Source organism: Sphaerodactylus townsendi, linkage group LG11 (genome assembly GCF_021028975.2).
Source record: "Sphaerodactylus townsendi isolate TG3544 linkage group LG11, MPM_Stown_v2.3, whole genome shotgun sequence".
Classification (NCBI taxonomy): domain Eukaryota; kingdom Metazoa; phylum Chordata; class Lepidosauria; order Squamata; family Sphaerodactylidae; genus Sphaerodactylus; species Sphaerodactylus townsendi.
In genome coordinates, this window is record NC_059435.1 from 1,867,424 (window position 1) to 1,890,748 (window position 23,325).

General features: G+C 47.9%; 1 protein-coding gene across 1 annotated transcript in view; it reads right to left on the reverse strand.

Moving 5' to 3' along the window:
- Window positions 1-23,325, reverse strand: part of LOC125441032 (transmembrane protease serine 11A-like) — a 118,612-nt gene that overhangs the window by 18,149 nt on the left and 77,138 nt on the right. The window contains exons 4-7 of the mRNA XM_048511294.1: window positions 13,685-13,809; window positions 9,770-9,888; window positions 2,378-2,445; window positions 1,399-1,562 (exon numbers count right to left, since the gene is read on the reverse strand). Coding sequence (XP_048367251.1) covers window positions 1,399-1,562; window positions 2,378-2,445; window positions 9,770-9,888; window positions 13,685-13,808 — 475 coding nt within the window. The 5' untranslated portion in view covers window position 13,809. The remainder of the gene's footprint in view (window positions 1-1,398; window positions 1,563-2,377; window positions 2,446-9,769; window positions 9,889-13,684; window positions 13,810-23,325) is intronic.

The window sequence follows — 23,325 nt, forward strand, 5'->3', positions numbered from 1 at the left end:
TTAAGCTGTCCTTTCCTGAGCCCTATGGGGATAAATCGAAATATAAAATAAAAAAATTAAAAGTATAATACTTAGTATTATTGTAGGTCCATGTAATGTTTATATTTATCCATTCCTACTTGTCTATTCCTCCTTCTTGAAATTCTTTTCCCCCCATTTTTAAAATTTCTTGTTGAAACATTAAAAGCATGGGGGGGGGGGGGGAGAGCAGCTGGCATTCTCCTGCCTGCCAACTCAAGCACAGGACCTCCATCTTTGCTGGATTTAGTGTCAGCCAGCTCTCTTTCATCCATTCCATCACTGCCTCCAGACAGTTGGCCAATGCAGCTGTGGCAGCATCCAGATGACCATCCATCATCAGATACAACTGAGTCTCATCAGAATACTGATGACACCACAGTCCAAACCTCCAGATCAACTCGGCAAGAGAGTGCATATAGATGGTAAACAATTATGATGCCCCTTGCAGGACACCACATACCAGTCCATGAGGGGCAGAAGTTCTCTTAGCAATTGCACCCTCTGTCCTTGGTTAAGGAGGAATGAACACAGCCACTGTAAGACTGTCCTAGATATCCCCACACCAACAAGGCAGCTGGTCAGAATGTCATAGTTGACCAAGTCAAACGTTGCCATGAGATCTAACAATACACTCCACCGACCTGCCCTGGTCCAGGTGTCTCTGAAGTTGTCCATAAGGTTGGTCAGAGTCAACCTCTACCCTGTGACCTGTCTGGAAGCTGGACTAGATCCTCCAGATACGTCTGTTGCTGCACAGCAGCCACTCTCTCAATCTCCTGGTCACCAGCAATTAATGTAGCTAAAGAATTAGTTAAATGCATTTGCGAGTTTATCACTGCAAGACCAGGTGCCAGCAAGAGCCAACAGTTCCAGCATAACTCTACATGCTAAGTCTTCTTTTTAATGCTACATGCTAAGTCTTCTTGCCAATGACACATGGGGCCTTTGCAAAAAGAGACATGCAGATATCAGTGTGTCTATAAGTGTGAAGCCTAGACCCATGATTCCTCAGGACCAATACAGGAGTGCCCCAATCCAGCACAGAGTCACAGAAGCACCTCTGCAGGCACCGTCAACATGATCCTCAGAAGGCACAAGTTGCCAAAAGCAGTGACTGACACTGGGCCCTGTTGACTGGAATTTTTACTGTATCCAAGGCCAGGACAGAAGCTCAAAACAAATCAAGGCATCTGACGAGTCCCCGCAGAATTAATGGGTGGGGTCAGGAGCAAACCAATCACATTTTCTTGGCAAAAAATAAACTGTGCGGGCCGCAAAAACACTAAGTGGCAAAGACAGCTAATGAATTCAATTGGAGAGAAACAAAGGAATACAAAAGAGCTGACTGAGATCCGCACCATTGTGTGTGACACTCACCTGAAAGCCTGTAAGATGCCAAGTCGATGCTCAAGGACCCCACTGGAGCTCTCAGTCTTCTCAGCAGAGCACTGTAAACACTGTCCTGGAGCGCCTCTCTGCTATCCGAGGCCGTGAACTTGAAAACCAGCACTGCATCAGCCAGCACGGCTCCCTCGTCTGGGCTGCAAAAGAAGACAGTTGAACACACAAACAAGGACGCTTTCCATGACCCCTCTGCCCACGCACAGCTGGCCCAAGACATTACAGGTGCCGGGGATGAAGGTCCAAACAGTACTCCTCTTCCTCTGAGCAAGACAGGCCACATGCTAACAAGAAGCTCTTCCTTGCATGCCTCTATGACAGTGGTGGCGAACCTATGGCACGGGTGCCAGAGGTGGCACTCAGGGAGATCCTCTCTCTGTGGAGCACAAGCAAGTAGAGTGCCCCACATCTAGGCTGGCCCTGGGCGCTGAAGCGGCCCGATTATTAGCATTAAACCCAAGACCAAGGGGAAGAAGTGTAGGTAACCCTGTTAAGCACTGTTAAACCCCACTGATTTTCATGCAAAGAACAAAAGTGCAATCCTTTACCTGGGAGTAAGCTCGGTTGCTGGCAATGGGGCTTGCTTCTGAGCAAACCCTCCTAGGATCGTGATTCACCCATTGGAAGAGATGCACGGTTACTTCAAAGCAAAGCCACCGATTACCACCAAGCTTACTCCTGAGTAATGCACGCCTCGGAGACAACCCGTTTTTTTCTAAACTAAAACCTCAGTATTCAGGTTAAATTGCCGTGTTGGCACTTGGCAATAAATAAGTGGGTTTTGGGCTGCAGTTTGGGCACTCGGTCTCAAAAAGGTTCGCCATCACTGCTCTATGAAGTGCCACAAGCACAAAACCCATTCCTTTCCAGGGAGGCCTGATGACCTCTGACCCAAACCCAGTTTTAGGAATCCATTTCAGTGCAGGTCCTTCAGTCAGACTGTCCTTTGACATACCTTAGCCTCACGACAGAGGATTGGATCATTTTTTTCTTTAAAGTATGATCTTCAAATGCCTGATGGATCTGTTAAAAGGGAAGGAGTGATGCAAGTTCAGTGAAATGTATCACACAAAATAAAACACCAAATGATCACCTGAAACCTTTTAGGCCTGGGTTTAAAGTTGCCAATTCCAGGTTGGGAAACATCAGGAAATTTTGAAGGTGGAGCCTAAGGAGAATGACATTTTTAAAGGGGAGGGACACACACACACACACACACACTCACACACACACACATGTGCGCGCACACACACACACACACACACACACACACACACCAAGCAGCAATTTTCTCCAGAAAACTGATATCTGTGGACTGGAGATCAGCTGCAATTCCTTGAAATCTGCAGGCCCCAGATGGAGTTTGGCAAGCTGACCTGGGATTCCAAGAGTGGTGTCCAGTGCAATTGTAAGCAGAGTTGCCCCTTTCTCAATCCACTGAAGGGAGTGACTCTGCTAAGGATGGCATTGGTCCATCACACAGTGGACATTGGTAGCCCAAGAAAAGCTGGACTGGATTCTCTTTAACCAACTGATGCAGGTCATATCATGAACCTGCTCTGAAATGCCCATTGCCTCAGGTGACACACAACCGCTAAGCCCCTCCTCCATGTTGGAAAGTACTGGAGCCTCATCTGAATGAGGGAAACCTCCGGTTTCAGAAAGGAGAGGGTTTGATGCACCCTCCTGGTTCTTTCTTTCCTCTGGGCCCTGGCTCCTCCTCCTCCTCCTCCTCCTCTCTTCTTCACAGCTGTTCATGGAGGGAAAGATTTCGAAGCCTCCTCAACTTCAGCCAAGATGTTGCTTTCGATGGCTTTGGAAGTAGTAATTCACAGACTCTGCTATTTATTTCTAAGAGGGTGGAATATCCTGCATCTGGTGAACGCTGGGGTGTAACCCCTAAAGAAGAATTGATTTTCCCCTTTGGCCTCACAGAAGTAATCACACTCCTTAGATCTCAGTCTCTGTACGGAGAAGCTGAAAACAAGGCTGCTATCTAGCGATGCCAGTTTCCACGCGGGGCCTGAAGGTCCTCTCCAGACTACAGAGATTCGATTCCTTGGAGAAAATGGATGCACAACATTTTACCAGATGGTGGGCCTATTAGAAAAATCCTCACAAGGCAAGGAAAAATCAACATGGCCCTTACCTGAAACTGTGGTTCGTGGAGTGGTTTTCTCTGCAGGCACACATGGGACTGCCGTGGGAAAGTGTAGCAAGCTTTTCTTCAGGCATTCCCGTAGCAACACAGAGCTCCCTCCCCCTTGGAGCTGCAGGTGGGAGGATTTCCCACTGAAACAATCATGAGGTTGGAGGGGTAGGGAGCCATTCACTCCATTCTCCAACCACCACCACGGACAAGATCCTTTGAGAATTAAGTGAACCCACACAGAGTAGTGAAGGAACAGTCCACAGCATGGAAGGAGGGAGGGAGGGAGGGATGTGTGCCTGCACAGAAGACCACTCGATGAACAACAGTTACAGGCAAGTCCAATGTTGTTTTCATCTTCGTGGTCTTATGTGCAGTCCCACTTGGGAGAGTAGCAAGCTAACCACCTTGAAAGTGGGTGAGACTATGAAAGAAGCCACTTTCCCTGAAACAGAGCCCCTGCTAAATGAAGGCATAGTGCGATTATTTGGATGAAACCACACTAATTGTAAAACAGACTTTGAAGCACATCAACAAACAGTACTAGTTTATTATCAAGTCACTCAAACAGACTCTGTAATACTGCTCTCCCAACAGCTGCATCGCTTCTGGAGTCCACATCAATGGCACAGTGCCAGATGAACATAGATGGACTGGACCACATCACTGCCTGGCAGATCTCAGCAATGTCCACATGAGCAGCAAATGCAGTGGAGGAGGATTGTGCTCGGGTAGAGTGAACATGTACAGATAAAGGGGAGTCCACCTTGGCCACAGTGGATGCCTTCCAGACAGCCTTTGGCGATATCCCCACTGCCGATGACTCCCGGGATACTCACCCGAAATATCCAGGTTTCACGACGAATTCCCCACAGCTGAGCTGCCAAACACAGACTCATCCCCGTTCTGGCGCTCCCTGCCCTTCTCACGTGTTTTTCCTGAATCTGCCTGAATGTGAACCTTTATAAAAAACACGTCTCCAATTCAGATCGGTGGGGAAGTTTGGGGGGGGGGGGTCTAATGTGGTTTTAAATTTCCCGCCATAGAGAGTGACACAAATGCCTTCCAGCCAATCAGAGTGTGGTGAGCTGTGCGCGATGCACGTGCAGCCTTTTTTTTTGTTCGCGCTGGCTGAGTCTATTGTTGTAACATGTGCATGAGAGAACATTACTCACTTAAACATGTGCATGAAAGAACCATACTCGCTTCACGTTTATTTCGCACAAAAAAAAGTTCCCACCACAACATGGCACGACAGCCAATCAGGACGAGGAAGGAAGAGTCGCTGAGCTCGCTAGCTCTATCACGTGGTAGTGGGGATTGCTGCACTGTTTGAAAGCGTGATTGAGATGTATGTCCTAATCACACACACGCCGTGGGGAGGGGGGTGAAACCTCGATGAAAAGGTGCAATTTCTTTTGAAACCTGGTTGTATCTGTATTTAATTTTCAGTGGGGATTCGGCCTTTGTTGCCCACTTGGACAGAGTCTGGACTAAAACAGCATGGACCTCACGTGGCCCCGCAGAACAAATGAACAAATTCTAGTCCACTCTAAATTCTTTTTTCCTCTCTAAGTAAAACAAAAGAACCCTATGAACATCTAGATAGAGAGAGCTGGGGGGGGGGGAGAGGAAGTACAATGAAATGAGGACACCATCTTGGAGAGGTGCTCAATTCTCAGGTGAAGGACTACCTTGTTGGAGAGGAACTTTATGGAAGGTGGGTAGCTAAGCAATCCACACAGGTCCCCCAGCTGCCTAGCTGAGATAATGGCAATTAGAAATGCCACCTTGAAAGAAAAGTCAGCTAGTGAACATGGTGCCATTGGTTCAAAGGATTTACTGGTAAGGTAGGACAACACGAAAGACAAACTCCATTGTGGGAGTGGATGCGAAGGGGAGGGGTAAACGTTGGTTAAACCCTTAAGGGGTCTTTTTAAAACAGGGATAAGAAAACAAGGACGCAGACTTGAAACCCTGATGATATGCGGAAATAGCCACAAGATGGACTTTAATGGAGACATCAGTCAAGCCTAAATGTTTCAAAGATAAAAGATAACCAAAAGTTAATGGAAGCTTGCAGGAAAAGAGATCCAGCCCTTTTTGCACAGCCCACGGTGAAAAACTCTTCTGTTTGGAACCATCTGACTTCTCTGCTGTCGGAGGCAGAGACTGGACATCCTGGTGCTGAAAATCCCCTATGATGATAAGACATAAAATATCCAGTGACATTCTGCCCCCCAAAGGTGAATCACAGCTGTGTTTGCTGTAGGAGTCCTGGTGATGGTGCTGAGGGCTGAATGACTCATGGCAACATCCGCAAGGGATAAGTGAGGGCTGGTGCAACGACATCCCCTGTGGTGGCGCAGGCTTCAGGAAACAGGGTGCCGAAGGGGACTCTACCACTGAGGTGAACTCTGGCTAGACAAGACGGGATCTCTTTGACGATGAGACGACTCATTCAGTTGAGAAGATGATTAAAGGGAGCCACTTCCACTGTGGCTGCAGGCACGATGTCCCAGATAATAAGACAAGCCAGATCGAGTCCAGCCATCATTGTCTGGATGACCGACACACTGCTGAAAACCACTGGATCTGGATCAACAACTTGGAGAATCTCTAACAGGCTGCCCCTGCAGAATAGAGGAGGGTGGAAAAACTTCACTCCCTTCAGTCCCCAAGGGGGACCTCGGCAACTCTCTGGCGCCTCTGCCCTCAGAGGGCCCCGGGAGCACCAAAGACCAGCAATGAGATTGACTTTAGGAAGAAGAGTGTCAACTTCTGGAACAGCTGACATATTCCCAAAACTCAAGGTCATGATGAGTAGTTGACGAGCTGGATCCCTGATGACGAGCCTCAGCTAAGGGCAGTGGGGGACGATCTGCATGCCTGAAGCCTCAGCAGTGGTGTAGCGATAATGGGATGGGGTGCCCCACCCTGGGCATATGCCATTGGGGTCACGTAGGGTGGAAATTGCCCCCACACCCTCCCCCTCCCCCCCGCCCTGCCACGCCCCACCAGTGGCTGGAGCAGGCTGTTTTTTCAGCCAGCTGCCGGCTGAAATAAAGTAAGTGGGTGGGGGGTGGGGGGTGGGACCCCGCAGGGGGCAGGACTCCATGGAGGAGGTACCCCCACACCCCTCCCCCTTCCCCCCTCACCCCATCCCACCACACTAGCCAGGCCCCAGCAGCTGGAGCAGGATTTTTTTCAGCCAGCTGCCAGCTGAAATAAAGTAAGTGGGTGGGGAGGTGGCACTCTGCGGGGGGTTCCACAGGGGGGCTGGGCCCGGGTGCCATTTTGCCCCAGATGCCATTTCCCCCTCCCCCACACCCGAGTCTCAGTGTTGTTCTTCATCGCTGACAATCCAATCGGAAATATGCTGGTTCAGGGAATGTTCCTGGTGCCACTCTTCAATCAGAGGAGAAAGACCCTTCTGTGGAACCCATATATAACCACCCTTTCAAATCCCCAAGTGCGGCAAGGAGCTGAACCAAGATGACCAAGATGATGGTCCTCTGGGCTACATTCGGAGTGAAGTCGGGATCTTCCTCATAGGAGATAGGGATTTGGATTGACGAATCCTTGTGGGATTCCCTCAACGAGGGGAAAAGTCCCTCCCAACTGGCTTAGATCACTTCTTGGCCTTCGCAGGAAGGGGTGTATCAAAGGACCTTGTCTGACTGGCCAGAGGTAGAAGGTTGAGGGGTCAACTGAAGGAGTCTTAGAAGACTTATTCCCCCCCCCCCCCCCCCCCCACACACACACACATCAGACTTTGGCTCTGGAACCGAAGACCTCTCATAAAGGAGCACTTTCCATCTTGATGCAGGAAATAGACAAGACTTTGGAGTGAGCCGAGTACAGGCCTTCATGAGCCCAGAATGTGCCCCTCACCGAGACAAAGAAGAAAGTCTGAGTGGCCGTCATTCTTCACCACCTTCACGCCACATTTGCAGCACTTCCTGAAAAGAGCTGAACTCTTCTGTTGCATGTCGACACAAAGGCAAAAAAACCTACCTTGGGCCAACACCACTAACGCAAAAGCTGCCCGTCCTCTCAATGCCAAAAGAGGCCAGAAGAGAACTGAGGGGACTGCTCCCTTTCCCTCCGGTCTCCTGACCCCTTTGGCTGGAAATGTTCCTGCCTACGGCTCCAAGGGGGACGGGGAGGGGATGCTCTGCGGCTCTTCTCCATGGCAGGCCTGCTCCTGCGTAGTCCCCCATGCAGGACTGCACACCAGGCCACAAAGATGAACCATTCTTTTATTCAGACCTACCCAAACTCACAGAGTGCCGCGTGCCAACTCTCAAGATGTACTTGGCCGGATGAAAAGATTAAAAATCATCAAAAGGTGGGGTTCTTTTTTTTCTGATGTAGGGCAGTCGGTGGAGGCAGGGGTCCTAAACCTTTTGAATCTGTGGAATTCTGATACTGGTGAATACAACCACAAAAGGGCCGTCCTAGGAGGTGGCACTGCACACAGGCACACACATGTGCAGGGGACAAGGAGTCAGTTTTAAAAATACACTGGGAAAGAGAGAGACACACAGAGAGAGAATAAAACCAACGCAGTGATGGCAGCTGCCTCTGAATCAAGCTGCGTTTTAATCTGTAACGTCTATCAGAAGCCCTGATGGGCAAGAGCCCCACACGGCCCCAACCACTTCCTAAAGACATTTGCTGGGTGCCAGGAAAGATGTTGGTGGGTGTCATGGCACCCATGGATAGCATTTTGGGGGGGCCAAGATCAGGCCTTGCTTACATACCACACCCCCACAAACCCTGCCCTCCCCAGGTTCCAACTTCAAATCTCCAGGGATTTCCCAAATGTGGAGTTAGCAGCCCTATCTGAATTCTGATCAGAGTTCCCGAGTCCCTTGAAGGCAGCTGCCTTGGGAAAGGTAAGCATGTCCAAATTTGCTGTGCAGAGACGCAAGCCACAAAGCCTTTGTGAGGCCAGGAGCTGGAGAGAGCCAGAGGGGCACACGCGCTACATTCCTCATTCCAAATGGATGAGGCTGCAAATCATAAAAACATAAGAACAAGCCAGCTGGATCAGACCAGAGTCCATCAAGTCCAGCTCTCTGCTACTCGCAGTGGCCCACCAGGTGCCTTTGGGAGCTCACATGCAGGATGTGAAAGCAATGGCTTTCTGTGGCTGTTGCTCCTGAGCACCTGGTCTGCTAAGGCATTTGCAATCTGAGATCAAGGAGGATCAAGATTGGTAGCCATAGATCAACTTCATAAATCTGTCCAAGCCCCTTTTAAAGCTATCCAGGTTAGTGGCCATCACCACCTCCTGTGGCAGCATATTCCAAACACCAATCACACGTTGCGTGAAGAAGTGTTTCCTTTTATTAGTCCTTATTCTTCCCCCCAGCATTTTCAATGAATGCCCCCTGGTTCTAGTATTGTGAGAAAGAGAGAAAAATTTCTCTCTGTCAACATTTTCTACCCCATGCATAATTTTATAGACTTCAATCATATCCCCCCTCAGACGTCTCCTCTCCAAACTAAAGAGTCCCAAACGCTGCAGCCTCTCCTCATAAGGAAGGTGCTCCAGTCCCTCAATCATCCTCGTTGCCCTTCTCTGCACTTTTTCTATCTCTTCGATATCCTTTTTGAGATGTGGTGACCAGAACTGAACACAGTACTCCAAGTGTGGTCGCACCACTGCTTTATATAAGGGCATGACAATCCTTGCAGTTTTATTATCAACTCCTTTCCTAATGATTGCTTTCCTAATGATCAACTCACAAGCAGCTTCGGGCCTACTCAATGCAGGGTTGCCAACCTCCAAGTGGTGCCTGGAGATTTCCCGGAGTTAAAACGGATTTCCAGAACATAGAGATCAGGAAGGAAATAGCTGCTTTGGATGGTGGCCTCTATGTCACTGGACTAAGCGAAGGCCCCTCCCCAAATCCCGCCCTCCCAACGCTTCACCTTCAAATCTCCAGGGATTCCCCAACCCTGCTTCTCCTGCTTCTCGGTTTCTGGAGGGTGGCAGGCGAAAGGTCACCCTGTGGCCCAAGCTTTTTGCGACAAAGGTAGAGGTTTCTGCTCTAGAACTACATTTGAGGAATTTGAAGGACTCTCTGGGAATAGTTACATAATTGCAAGAGAAGGCTTTGAAACAAAAACAAATCGTGTAGGTATGGAAAGAGGACAGTCCATACAGAAAAGGCCTTTCCCACTTACCAATGTCTCAATGCTCATGCTGAGCTGTCTAAATTCTTCTGAGGTCTGTTTTTTCAAACTAGGCTGATAGGGCACATTGTTGATCCTAAAGGTAGCATTGTAGAAGAACTTCTTTTGATCTGCAAAGGGAGAGGAACGGAAGAAGCTCCAGATGACATGGACAGTTTTGGCCTGCCCACTTTCCCATTCCCTAGAGATTTACGGTCATATTTGTAAGTGGATGGAAGACTGGATTCACTGGCAGATTTCTACGATGGCTAAAGCTCTTGCTCAAATGGCAGAATGGAAAATAGATTAAACTGGCACCTTTCACTACCAAACCTATCAGATTCCCTTTTTTGGTTTGTCAAGACTCTGTGCAAGCAATTTTTGACTAGTAATCAGCAGGAAGTTCTGGACATAGAGTTTCTAATTCCCAGATTAGAATTCCCTGTCATTTCTAATGTCTAATTCCCTGCCAATTCTGGGTAGCTCTAGGAATCATGAGGAACTCTATGATCAGAACTTCCTGTAGTTGATGAGGTCTTATTTTCTTGTTCATTTTTCTCCTGGGATGATCATCCACGCTCCTTTAGACCCAGTTCCTGCCCACCAATCTGCCCACCAATCAGGCAAGGGCCCAATTACTGTTGGTCTTCACACTTAAGCAGGCAAATGGAAACCCTCGTTCTGGCCACAATAAGATGCAGGCCGGAAAGCATTCAGTGCACTGCTGACACATCACTGGATGCATCCCACGTCATGTATGTTGTTGTTCTACTTTGTCCTGCTTTGCCTCACAGACCACCACCGACTGAGATGAGGCCTGAAAGCATTTTATGCTGTGGGAATGGACCAGAATGTCTACAAATTGTATTTGATCAAGGAATATGAAGTTTGTATGAACCAAAGATTTCTAAGAATCAAAATGGGGTTTCTGTATAGAGACCAGCAGGCCTGCATGTTAGCAGATGGTTAAACTGCATGTCAGAAACTTGTCAGTGATTATGCAGGCAAGCAAAGATAAATATCTTTAAGATCTTGTCACTAAGGGCCAACGTGACAGAAGACATATACTTTATAACTTTGTTTTCAGCACTAGCTATATAGGATGCCTAAGGGAAATAAAGAGATCAGAGGTTAGAATAGAAATGAATGTGATTGGGTAACTGAAAAGTGTTTGTATATATATGTTAAATGAACACAGAAATGATAATGAGATATTTATATTACTGGTATTTTACTATGATTCTATTGTATTAGAATCGAATGGTATAATTGTTAGAATCAATGTTTGTATAATCTGTTAAATCATTTCAAACTGGGAAAAGGGAAGTTTTATGATCTTAAAGAATGTATGTAAAAATCTGCATACCCTGGGGAGATATCTCTCTTCAGGAGCAAACTTAGAAAAGTAGGAAAACTGGTTATTCTTGGAAACCAGAAAAGGCAGAAGTTAGTTTTATTGTAGCCGTTTGCATATGGCCAGAGGGACGTGAGCAAACAGCATGCAGCGTTTGTGTAACAGAAGGAATGTGACACATAGAATAGAGGCTGTCTTAATGTGACAAGGAGAAAGAACTATCCAATGGGATTTTAAGGTTCATGCTTATAGCACGCGAAACGGGTATGGATTATGTACGTGGGTATGGGGATGATTGTGTGATGTATGTATTCTTTGTATCTATAAAGACTAAGGTCTTTCATATGGGGGGGGGTGTCTCTCTTTTGAGAGCACCCAGGTCACCTTCTGTCACCTTCTATATTCTGTTCAGTAAAACATTCTGTTTGTTTCTGATGTCAAATGTCTGATGCTTTTTTGGAGTTTCTTTCTAACCTATCTTTTCTCAAGACAGCTGCGCAGGTCGGAAATGGGTTCTGGCCTCACAATACCAATGCATGTTCTCTTTCTCTTTTGGGCCTGGGTTGTTTGTCAAGCAGATAGACATTCTGCAAATGAACAGTCACTGGGAGAATTAGTGCTGAGTCGCTACCTGTAGCAAACAGATTCCTTCAGAAGAACATTCACACAACCTGAAGCATGCACCAGGTGGCAGAGAGGCAGAAGAGTCTAGTGGTTGCTGAGGCCTCACCATACCCACCACCTAGCGAGGAACATACAGGCTGTGACTGTGATCCAGACTGGCACAACTTCTGGTCTCCCTGAACCTCCAGCTGCCTGCAGCTGCATGATGCACTGAGGTTGCTGGTCAAATATCAGCACAGTGCAGCCATGAAACAGCTTCCTCAAGGCAGTCCTGGGTTGCTAGGTCTCTGCATCTGACAGGAAGAGTCTGGCTTTTGTCCTCCTTCTCAGGTCTCCAGGAGGAAGAGCAATATCTAGTGGGGGGGGGAGGGGAAAGGCTGCTCCGCTTGGCATTTTTGTCACATGTCCCTCCTTCCCCTTCCTATCCCCTGTGACACCAGGCACAGCTGGACATGGCCTCCAAGCCTTCAGGCTAGGGTTGCCAACTGCCAGATGAGGCCTGGAGATCTCCTAGAATTATAAGAGATCTCCATACAACACACAGCAGTTCCTCTGGAGACCAGGGCTGCTCTGGGGAGTGGTTCCTACGGCATTATCTCCTTCTGAGGTCCTTCCCCTCCTCAAAACACCCGCTCTCAGGCTCTGCTCTTGTATCTCCAGGAATGCCCCAGCCCAGAGTCAGCAGCCTCACTTCGGGCACCAACGGGCGTAAGTAAAGATGTGAGGGAGAGGGCAGGAGAAAGAAAAAATCAGAATAAAAACTTTCTGAGGACTTTTTTTTAAACTTTCCAGCAGGAACATTTGGGGGAGCCCCAAAAAAGCCTCCTGTGAAATATTTTCTCTTTTAGAAAGAGTAAAATGCTTCTTGAGTCAATATTTTTCTCGGTCAAAATGTATACCACCTTGTCCAGTCCTCAGACTTCTTCAGTTTTTCAAGTGAAAACAAAATGGGAGATATGGGGAAAGCACTGAAAAAATCTCCTATGAAATATTGTCACTGTTTGAAGGGTTAATAATTATGTTTGCTGCCCAAAGTATTTATATTCTCCAGATGGAAATATAGTTGAAGTTAAGAACATAAGAATTAGCCAGCTGGTCCATCTAGTCCAGCACTCTGCTACTCGCAGTGGCCCACCAGGTGCCTTTGGGAGCTCACATGCAGGATGTGAAAGCAATGGCTTTCTGCTGCTGCTGCTGCTGCTGCTGCTCCTGAGCACCTGGTCTGCTAAGGCATTTGCAATCTCAGATCAAGGAGGATCAAGATTGGTAGCCATAGATCGACTTCTCCTCCATAAATCTGTCCAAGCCCTTTTTAAAGCTATCCAGGTTAGTGGCCATCACCACCTCCTGTGGCAGCATATTCCAAACACCAATCACACGTTGTGTGAAGAAGTGTTTCCTTTGATTAGTCCTAATTCTTCCCCCCAAGTTGAAAAGTTAAAGGAAATATCACTGATAATTTTGAAGTATTTCACTCATTCCAAATGTTCAGCATGGAAAGACCTGAAGACTGCCTCAGTTTTTCCAATGGAAAATTTTTTGGGAGCTCTTTAAAAAGTATTCTGGGTTGTGGGGATTTTTAACCCATGTGATCTGGGAGTTCTGGTTTTGAATAGAGACACAAGGAAGCTCTGTAGATTAATGCACTGGATCTTTCCGCAGTAGCCCAAGTCAGGTGGGGGAGCCTTTTCAGACACAATCCGGCTGAAAGCCACCTCTGGAAGCTCAGTGAAAGGCGGTGAACTGGTGATCAACTGATAGCAAAAAGCAGCAGGCAGAGTTCTTGAGGAAACAGTTTTGTGCCATCATCCAGCACTGGCTGATCTCCTTTTTATGCCCTGGGGTGAAGGCTGTCCTTGGCCAGGGAACTGGGGGGGTGGGGGGGTTATTGCTGCAGAATTTGTTACCAAACTGTCAGTTCACATCAGATAGAAAACTGATGTACTCACCAAAGGCCAAAAAATATACTAGCAGCCCAACAACGATTGCAAGAAGCGCCAGCCCTGCCAGGACAATCAGTGCAATCTTCCATGGCTCCAGAAGTCCAGCTCTTGCTGCTGCCGCCTTGGGCATTCTAAGAAGGGCAGGGAAAAGTAAGGTTTTTACAGGAAATGCCACTGAAATCAATTTCATACAATTAACCCCACGTTCCTGAAATAATTTCCAACTGACAGCAAGCATTTTTAGTGTCCACTGTGAAAGCCTGCTCATTTCTTTATAAGCCGTACCTCCTTCACCCCATAATTCAGATCACTTGCAAGGCTGATTATTATTCACTACTGTCCTGTCCTGCATTGAAGGGAGATTCTTTTCAGAGCAGAGCTTCTGTTACGGTTGGGTGCATGTATATTAGCAGAGTAGGACAGAAGAGACAGATTTTCAGTTGGTTTTTATATAAATGAGTTTACTAACTATAAAGGGAGGGCTACATGGAGATAAAATAAGAAATCCTTTCTTCTGTTACACATCTACATGACTGTACGTTTGGTTACTTCTCACTACCTATCTGGTGTCTCCTCTTGTCTGCCTTCTGCTCAAACAAAGAAACAGAGGCCCTTTCCGCATGGAGGCAGAAGGGCTTGGGTCGGTGTTTCTGACGCCGACCCGACAATGCTGGGACCGTCCACATGGACGTTCCCAGAAAGAACCGGGAAGACGGCGCCGCTGGGCGCCGTCGCCCGGTCGACTCACCTGCTCTCCGGCCCTCCAGCGCGTCGCCAGGGCCTGGGGACACGCCTCCCCTGCCCTGCGCGCCTGCTTCCGTGTCGCAGAGCAGGGGGGCGTGTCACCAGGCCCCGGCGACGTGCTGGAGGGCCGGAGTGCAGGTGAGTGAAGGCAGGGAGTGGGGGGGGAAGCGCCGGGAAGCCCCTGCCGTTCGCACAGCAGCAGCTTCCAGCTGGCGTTTTCAGAAAAGTGCGCTTCCCAGCGCACTCTAAAAACGCCGGCTCGGCGCCAGGCGGGCGGTGCAAGGGCGGCGCAGCTGCAAAGCAGCTGCGCCCCCTGTGCGAATGGCAGCCAGAATTAACTTTATAACCACTGGTGGGATTCAGCCGGTTCGCACCACTTCCTGGTTGTTAAAATGGTGCTTGTAAACAACCAGTTGTTAAATTATTTGAATTCCACCACTGTTATAACTTCTGATGCATGTGCTCACTAACATGTCAGCAATGGCTGTCTGACTCACTAATAGCTAATCAATAGACCAGGTCATAAAACAGTGACCTCAACAACTGGTTTACATACAGTTAACCCTTTTATGACTGAGTTGTGATAGACAGTTTCAGATGCCGCCCCCCCCCCCGCCCCGCCCCGCACTGCATGGCAGATCCCATAATCTCTGTGACCTTCTCCCTTGCTTTGCAGGGAGGATGAAACCAAAGGTCCTGCTTTATTCTTTGCTTCCAGCTTTTTGGCTCCACCCTGCCTCCCCCACTCGACTTCTGCCTTTATTTCAACTTCAAGCATTTGTACCATATTAGATCTATCAAAATAATGATAGGTTTAATACAAGAATATTTAAAATACCAAGGAATATCAAAATAACAAGCCTCTCTCTGTGTTATGGTCTGTTAATCCAGTCATGAAGATTTCAAGAGCTTTATTGGAACTGTGTCAGGCCAAGGCTCAGACAGCCAAAACTGAAGTTTGGCTCTCTGACCTGTAAGTTGCAGAAAAGGTTCGACCCAAAATCCCCCCCCCCCCTCGCATTCCCATAACATCAGCATGTGAAAGGACGGTGGGAATAGAGGCATTGTTTAGGACAGACAGTTCACTCCTTCAGGAAGGCAGATAAGTATGAACGGCCAAGCTCTCTTCACTAGTTACATGTGAGCAGGGAGAGGCCTTGAGCGATGATAATGGCCGGGCCATCTGCAGCTGGGTGTGGACATCTGAACTGCCAGGCCCAGAATGGTGTGGGCCTGACACTCTCCTGCAGCAGCAGCAGCAGTGGCAGGAAGTGTGTGTGTGGGAGGGGGTGGACGGGGGAGGGAATATCAGTTCAAGGACATGGTTCCTTTCTTTAGCAGAGTGTGCTCCAGAGAATTGCTTTGCTTCTTTCATGATTGGGGGGGGGGGGTATTTTTGGAAAGCAGCTACAATATCAATATAACAACAATTCAAAGGGCTTTAACAAAGCCAGCAATCTTGTGACTACCGGGTGTGATGAGAGCTGGCAGAAGAACGAGAACCAGGAAAAGCAGACCCAGGAGAATTCAGCAGGCATGTGGCAGCAGGCAGTGGGGTACCTCCTTGTGTGTAAACAGAGAAATGCAAAGAGACCCCACTACACCGAGAGCCATTGTGATGTAGTGGTTAAGAGCGGGTGGATTCTAATCTGGAGAACTGGGTTTGAGTCCCCACTCCTCTATCTGAGTGGCAGAGATTTATCTGGTGAACCAGATTTGTTTCCGCACTCCTACATTCCTGCTGCGTGACCTTCTGAGCTCTCTCAGTCCCACCTACCTCGTAAGGTGTCTGTTTGTCCTTGGGCAGATACACCACTGCACAGATGCAGGCAAAACATCAGGAAAAAATGCTACTGGAACACGGCCATACAGCCCAGAAACCCCACAATACCCCAGTGATTCCAGCCATGAAAGTTGTAAGGTAGCAGTTCAACCTTGGAGAGGTTCTCGCCGGAGGTTTTGGCTAAACGCCCAGAAAGGGGAATTTTACTGTTTTGGTTATCTTTTACTTGCTTGCTTGACTGTGTGAAACACTGTTTATATTCTTTTGGCGGGAGCCTGTCTGATGCCCTGTATAAGCAGTTGCTTGAGATCTGGGTGTCAGTTCTCGCATTGCCTGTTCCTGACTAAGAATGCCAGCTCAATAAAGAACTTAACACGGTTGCTTTTGACTGGACTTTACTGGTTCGTTACAAAAGTATTCGACAAGAAATTGAAAATGTTCAATATTTTTTATTCCTTGACATAATCATCAACCAAAAGGGAAACTGCCACCAAGAAATCAGAAGGCGGTTGAGACTAGAAAGGGCAGCCATGAAAGAGATAGGAAAGATCCTTGTATAAGGCAGCTAAAATGACTAAACTGAGGCTATTGTACTTTGGGTGCATTATGAGAAGACAAGCCTCTGGGAAAGATAATTATGCTGAAAAAAATTGAAGGTAGCAGGAAAAAATGTGATGGATTTACTCAATGAAGAAAGCTCTGCGTGGGGTCATCAAAAGGCGCCATTTTGAGGAGCGCCAGGAATGACGCACGCTGAGGTGGCGCAAGAGCGGCAGCGTCGGGGCGGCTGCGTTGTCGTTGCCCCTGTAGTGGGGAGTGCCACAGGACCCCGCGCTACTTGGCGAGAGTAGCGCGCAGCAGATGGTAAGTGGGGAATTGACCACAGCCCAAGAAAGCCAGGTCCAGCTGAGAGACAGCACGTCCAAAAACTCAGCCATGATGAATTCCAAACCAACAAACTCCTACCAAAGCAGGATGAAACAATGCAGTTTTCACCTGGTGCCTAAGCCCACACATTGGAAGTGCCAGGCAAACCTCACAGGGGATGAGGGGCATACCTGGGACCAGGGGTGTGCATTTGGCAAAGCTCAACCAAAAAATGGCAGCAGTATAAGGGAGCCAAACAAGTGGATGCTGAAAAATGCAAAGAGAAGGACATGGAGACGACAGTGTTCTTCTAAATGGATGGGTACCAGCATTCCATAAGGAAGAAATGTCAAACTATATTCCATGATACATTAGTGTGCTGTGAGAGATCAGTGGGTTTGCTACAAAAATGCTACAAAAAGGTACCCTGTGAGCCCACTGAGAAGTAGTCCAGCCTTCACTGCCCTGTATGATTTATTGCCTCCAACTGTACCTCCAGTAGGGGTGGGTAGTTCCTCCCTGATAGGGTATTGGATGTGATTGGATAATTCAGCCATTCCCAAGGCAGCCGGATACAGCAGAATGACCTGTCCTCAGAGAGGGCTACTCAGGCTTCGCTAAGTGAGTCTCCATGGTGAGCCAGGAGACCAGCAGAGTGGGCTCCTCTGAGGGTAGGCAGTTCTTACTCCTTCACATTCTCAAAGCATAAGAATGAGTTGTTCCCCAAGTCACAAAAAAGGGTGCTCTGGGAAATACAATAAGAAGGTCTGAGCCCAAAGAAGCTCCAACTCCTTCCCCCTGTCCTCAGCTGCTCTCGGCATTCAGCCGCCTGTTTCTTCTCCAGCTTCAGCTGTCACTTGAAAAGGAAATGGCCGCCTCCCAAGTAATTATCCTCCAGAGCTGCTGTCTCTTTTGAGGCATCATTTGCAATACTCATAAGTGATGAACTCAGTTCAAGTCAATGGGCTCAGACAGGTGTGGTTCACCTTCAGATGGCCCTGAAAGTCCCTACAGGTGTTAACTATCATAACAAAACCGCACCCATGGCAGGTATTAAGTAGCTTAGCATAACTAGAGAATAGTTTCTGTATCTATCCCTGGTCAGACTTGAATTTTACAGCATTACATCATTTGCCGTGGACTTCCTCCTTCACCCAGCAGCTGTTGGTGGTTTCTATCCCTCCTACAGAAAAGGATTGCCTAGTGAAGAGCCACAGCATTGCAAGGGAAGCAGCTCTAGTCCCCAGCAGCTGATACAGGGACCAAATCTTGTTACCTATTTACACCCCACCAGACCTGCTAACATTTCCTGCAGTGGGCTCTGGACTGAGAAAAGAAAGCCAGAGGCTGAAACAAACTGAAGACTTCAGGGTATCCACGAGTTCATAGGAGGAGCCAATTTTGTCCCAAGAAATGAAGAGAAGAGAAGGCAAGGGAAATTGGAGATATTTTGAAAAGGTTTAGATGGATTGATGCAAACTACTACTTAGAAGAATGGAATCGTTCATTCAAGCACTTAGGACAGCAACTGAACTCCAGTGAAAGAAAGCTTCACCCAGTCTAGTAGGATCCAGCAGGATCCTTCATCCAATTCCAGGAGCTTTCAGCAGATGGGGCCTGGGGAGAGTTGGTGCAGATGTGTTGTGAGGCCAGAAACCCTTTGAAACCCAAGTGATTGCATCTGAGAATCGGTTTTTGTTGTATCCTTACATATCCTGTTGGTAAAATACAAATCCCAGGGATGTGTTTGATGCTATAAAGACATCTACGAAACCATGTACTAGAAATGCTGTGCTTTAGCAAGGAAATATGATTATTCCTAAACGAAGAAGCATCACCCAGTATAATTGTGTCCTGGTTAGGTAGGCATTGCGTTAAATACTAGCGAATAGGAAAATATAAATGTTGCCTGTCAGCGACACGGCAGCTAACCTTGTGATCTTTGGGTGACAAACATTTGGCAAGGAAAGGAATTCCCCTTCCAGAACGATGCCTCTCCCACATCAAAGCCCAAGATCCTATCTATCCTAAGATGCTGTAATTGTACCATGTAAACTTACCTCTTGTGATCTATTATTTTGAATTCCTGGTTTATTGTGTACTTCTGAAGAACACAAATATATTTTACCACAAGATTGCCCCCATGCTTGATGTATTCTGTTTCCCACGCAATTTCCTATAAAAAAAAAAGTGTGCACCCTCTCAGGACTTCACTCAGGAGAAGCCAAACGAGGAGATAACAGAGCCTACTTCTTTTGACCTCTTGCCTCTCTGCTTCCATTATTGGCATGGAACATTTGTCATTTCCCCACTGAGAAATCAAATCTAGATCCATCCAGGTTTCAAAAGAATCCGCACCTTTTCATCGAGGTTTTACCATCCCCACTGCAGCATGTTTCTAGTGAAGACATCGATGTCTATCACGGATTCAAACAATGCAGCAATCCCCATGAACACACGATCGTCTCGGCAGGTCTATCCTGATTGGCTGTCGTGTCATGTTGGGGCGGGAACTCGTTTTTTTTTAAAAAAAACATGATGTGAGCACGTCAGTGTATGCACACAATAACCCCAGCCAAGCAGTTTTCTTCTGATAGGCCATTCAAAACTGGATCACAGCGTCGGGGAAACCTCTTGCCCAAGAGCCACGGACAGAACAGAGGATGTTGAGACCGCTGGGCTGATGCATCTTTGCTTACCAATGTTGCCAAAAAAATTAACTTTAACTTTTAACGGAGGGGGGCGAGGAGGATCTCCCCTTACTGCTGATTAAAAGGAGACTTTAATAAGTGTCTAATTCACTCATCAGGAGTTTTATGGAAAAATTAGAGAGGACCGAAAGAAAGAGAGAGAGAGAGAGAATCCAGTGGCTGTGGGGGATGGGGAATTGTCTGCTCAAAGGCCCATTTCTCCCAGAGAAAAACAATGCTCTTTCTCCAAGGACATCAAAGCCATGTAATATTTTGTGATGGCAGCAGGGGGGCCTTGCGTGCCTCCCCTCCATTCCAGCATCTCTTTCTGCCCAAAGGAAAGAAGGGGCAAGTTTTCTCCTGTCCCTCGGTGGGAAGGGCTCCTGGTGTGCTTCCTCGGCGGCAAAAGCCAGTGCGCTTCCCTGGGCTGGAGTTTGTGGCCGAGCGACGGCGAAGCCAGGCCGGCTGGGGTGCGGAGAAGCGTGCTGCGGGGTGGGTCTGGCATGGTGCGGCCTGCGAGGCTGTGCAAAAGTCTCTCCGCCCGGGCGGCTGACAGCAGGCTCCAGCATCCCCGCCAAGTACACGGCCTCCCACTCACTCCGGGCGGGCCAATATCCACAGAGGAAAGCCTGGTGCCAAGGTGTCTCCTCCCCACCCCCACGCCTGCGAGTTCACCAGACACGAGCCGCGCTCTCATTGGCTGGAACCCCCCCGCGTCACTCCCTATAGCGCAAAATACAAACCTGGATCCAATCCCCGATCCTCCCCACCCGTCTGGATTGGACACGTGTTTTTTGAAAAGGTGCTCAATCATGCAGGTTCTGAAAAAACACATGATAAGGGGTCGAGGGAGCACCAGCACTGTTTGGCGGTGTGGCTGCGGGGAGTTCGTCTGGAAACCTGGATATTTCGCGTGAGCATCTCGCGATAAATCGGCGGTGGGGATTTGACCACTGAGATACAGAACTGATATAAAACTGGGACATATCACATACTGTAACCTCACTTCTGGATAATCAACTAGAAGTGACATCACAGCACTGCCCCCCCCCCCCGCTCCCCCATGCTCTAGGAATTCCCCCATCTCTTTGGGAGGTCTGCGTTGAGCCTGCTAAATTCAATTGAGCTTCTTATTTTCTGAGAGGCCGAGGGATGACTGAGTGCCTGAAGGCAGATGAAACAGACTCCATGGATGGTGGACGATGGAGGGTCCCTTGACTCTCAGCACAGAGACTTTCCCTTCAATGTTTGTGCAGCGCCATCTAGTGTTCACATTGCTTCATGTGCACTCTTGTTGCAGCCAGGGTTAGCAGCTCTCTCTCGCCCTGCACCCCCTTTATTTCATTTCTCAAAACCAATTAAAAGAACCCCAACCATGCTTCCCAAACCACAGCAGAGAGTCTCTACCTCAGTGATGTTCAAGAATGCCTTAAAAAGTCCTTCCGTATTATCCGTAGTTGCATCTGTACATCCCTGGATATTGCACTATTGTTTGTGGTATAGCAAACAATCACAATTGATGTGGGGACAAGACAAGTCGGGGTGTGAATGATGGTTACAACGCAGCAACAGGACGCTAGCCAACAAGGTGTGAATGCAGCTTCAAAACGAATAGTCCAAGGCACAAGATTGTAGTTGAACTGCAAAACTGCATTTATCATCATCAAAATATAAACAAGGGACTGAATGTAAAAAAAAAGGTTCTAGAAATAACCAACCCCATGAAAATGCTTCCTTCACTAAAACCCTCTCTGCAACGCTGTGGAGTGCTGTGTGTGTGTGTGTGTGTGTGTGTGTGTGTGTGTGTGTGTATGTGTTTGTGTGCTGCTCTGCCGTTCCCCCAAGCCCTCCCATGAGCCATGGCCAGCCAGTCCAGCGCCTCCTGTTGGGTCTTCTGCTGACTGAGGACTGCTGTGCAGCTTCCACCCTTTCTTCTTTCTTTTTTCCTTCAGCTCTGTCTTCATAAGAACATAGGAAAGAGCCTGCTGGATCAGACCAGAGGCCACCTAGTCCAGCTCTCTGCTACTCGCAGTGGCCCACCAGGTGCCTTTGGGAGCTCACAGGCAGGAGGTGAAAGCAATGGCCTGCTGCTGCTGCTGCTGCTCCCAAGCACCTGGTCTGCTAAGGCATTTGCAATCTCAGATCAAAGAGGATCAAGATTGGTAGCCATAGATCGACTTCTCCTCCATAAATCTGTCCAAGACCATTTTAAAGCTATCCAGGTTAGTGGCCATCACCACCTCCTGTGGCAGCATATTCCAAACACCAATCACACATTGCGTGAAGAAGTGTTTCCTTTTATTAGTCCTAATTCTTCCCCCCAGCATTTTCAATGAATGCCCCCTTCTCTTCTTCCTCTGCTCTCTCTCCTCCTCTTCCTCACCCCCTTCCATTGCCTTCTTCCTTTTTATATTCTCCTTATACACCTCCCTGCATCCCATCTAAGGGGGTCAGCTGATCCAGTTCAGCTGCGCAGCCCCCTTGCCCGTTCTCCCAGTCAGTCAGGCTCTTCTCAGCCCCAGATTGGCTGGCTGGGGCTTGCGCCTGCATCCTCCTTTATACAGCAGTGAGGGAGAATTGGCATTGGCCAGACACTGCTGCGCGCACCTCTCCCCTCCCAGTTGCCAAACCAAGGCCTCTCTATGAGCAAAGGGTCATATCATGAGATATCAGCATGGCTGTGGGGGCTCATCTGTGTGTGCCTGAGCAGCTGCGCATCGGTGGGATGAAATTAAAAAGAAGATGTGCAACAGCAACCCGCATTGTTTCTGTGGGCTCCAATCACTGCCTGCGCGGATACATGCGGACACGAAAATAGGAAAGCGGATTACTTTATCCTGACTGCAACCCGCTATGCATTTGCTGTGCAGAACGGGCCTATGAGAGTTCAAAAAGAGAACAATCACACTTGATAGAACCAGTACTGAACTCCAATCTCATCCAGTATGCTCCACCTCACCATCTGGAATCTCTCCCTCAGTAGGTCTCCCTCCATATTTAAAACATCTCACCATCCTTAGCAACAACCATGCCTGTCAATCTGCAGACGAACATTCTGTTTCCACACCATTTTTGCCCTTGTGCCTCTGGCATAATTGAGACCATGGATCATGTTTTGTTATCAATGATTTTCACTATGATAACTTTGGATTTCTCCTGTTCTGAATAAATACTACCTTGCTATTAAACTCCAGGCTGCTTCTTTCCTTTGGCCAATCTCAATCTTGACGCAAGCTAGGGCCAAATTTTTGTCTGCCATATTTGCAAGACACTCTTCACAATGCTTCATATTACTTCACATTGATCTAACAAGATGGAGTCTCATATTTTTCATGGTACTTTGGTATTGACCAAGTCATCTCTTTATGCCAATAAAGGCTTGTGTGAGACCAAGTCATCTTTGTTGGTTTGATGTCATTTGTGTCTGATTGTATTGCATTTTGGCTCAAGACTTTTGTCCGAAAGCGCTACCATTAATAAAGGGAAGCGGGGAAAGTGATCATAACAAGTTATGTTGCTCGGGGTACCATTTTATAACTGGACGGAAGTGTCACCCACTGGCC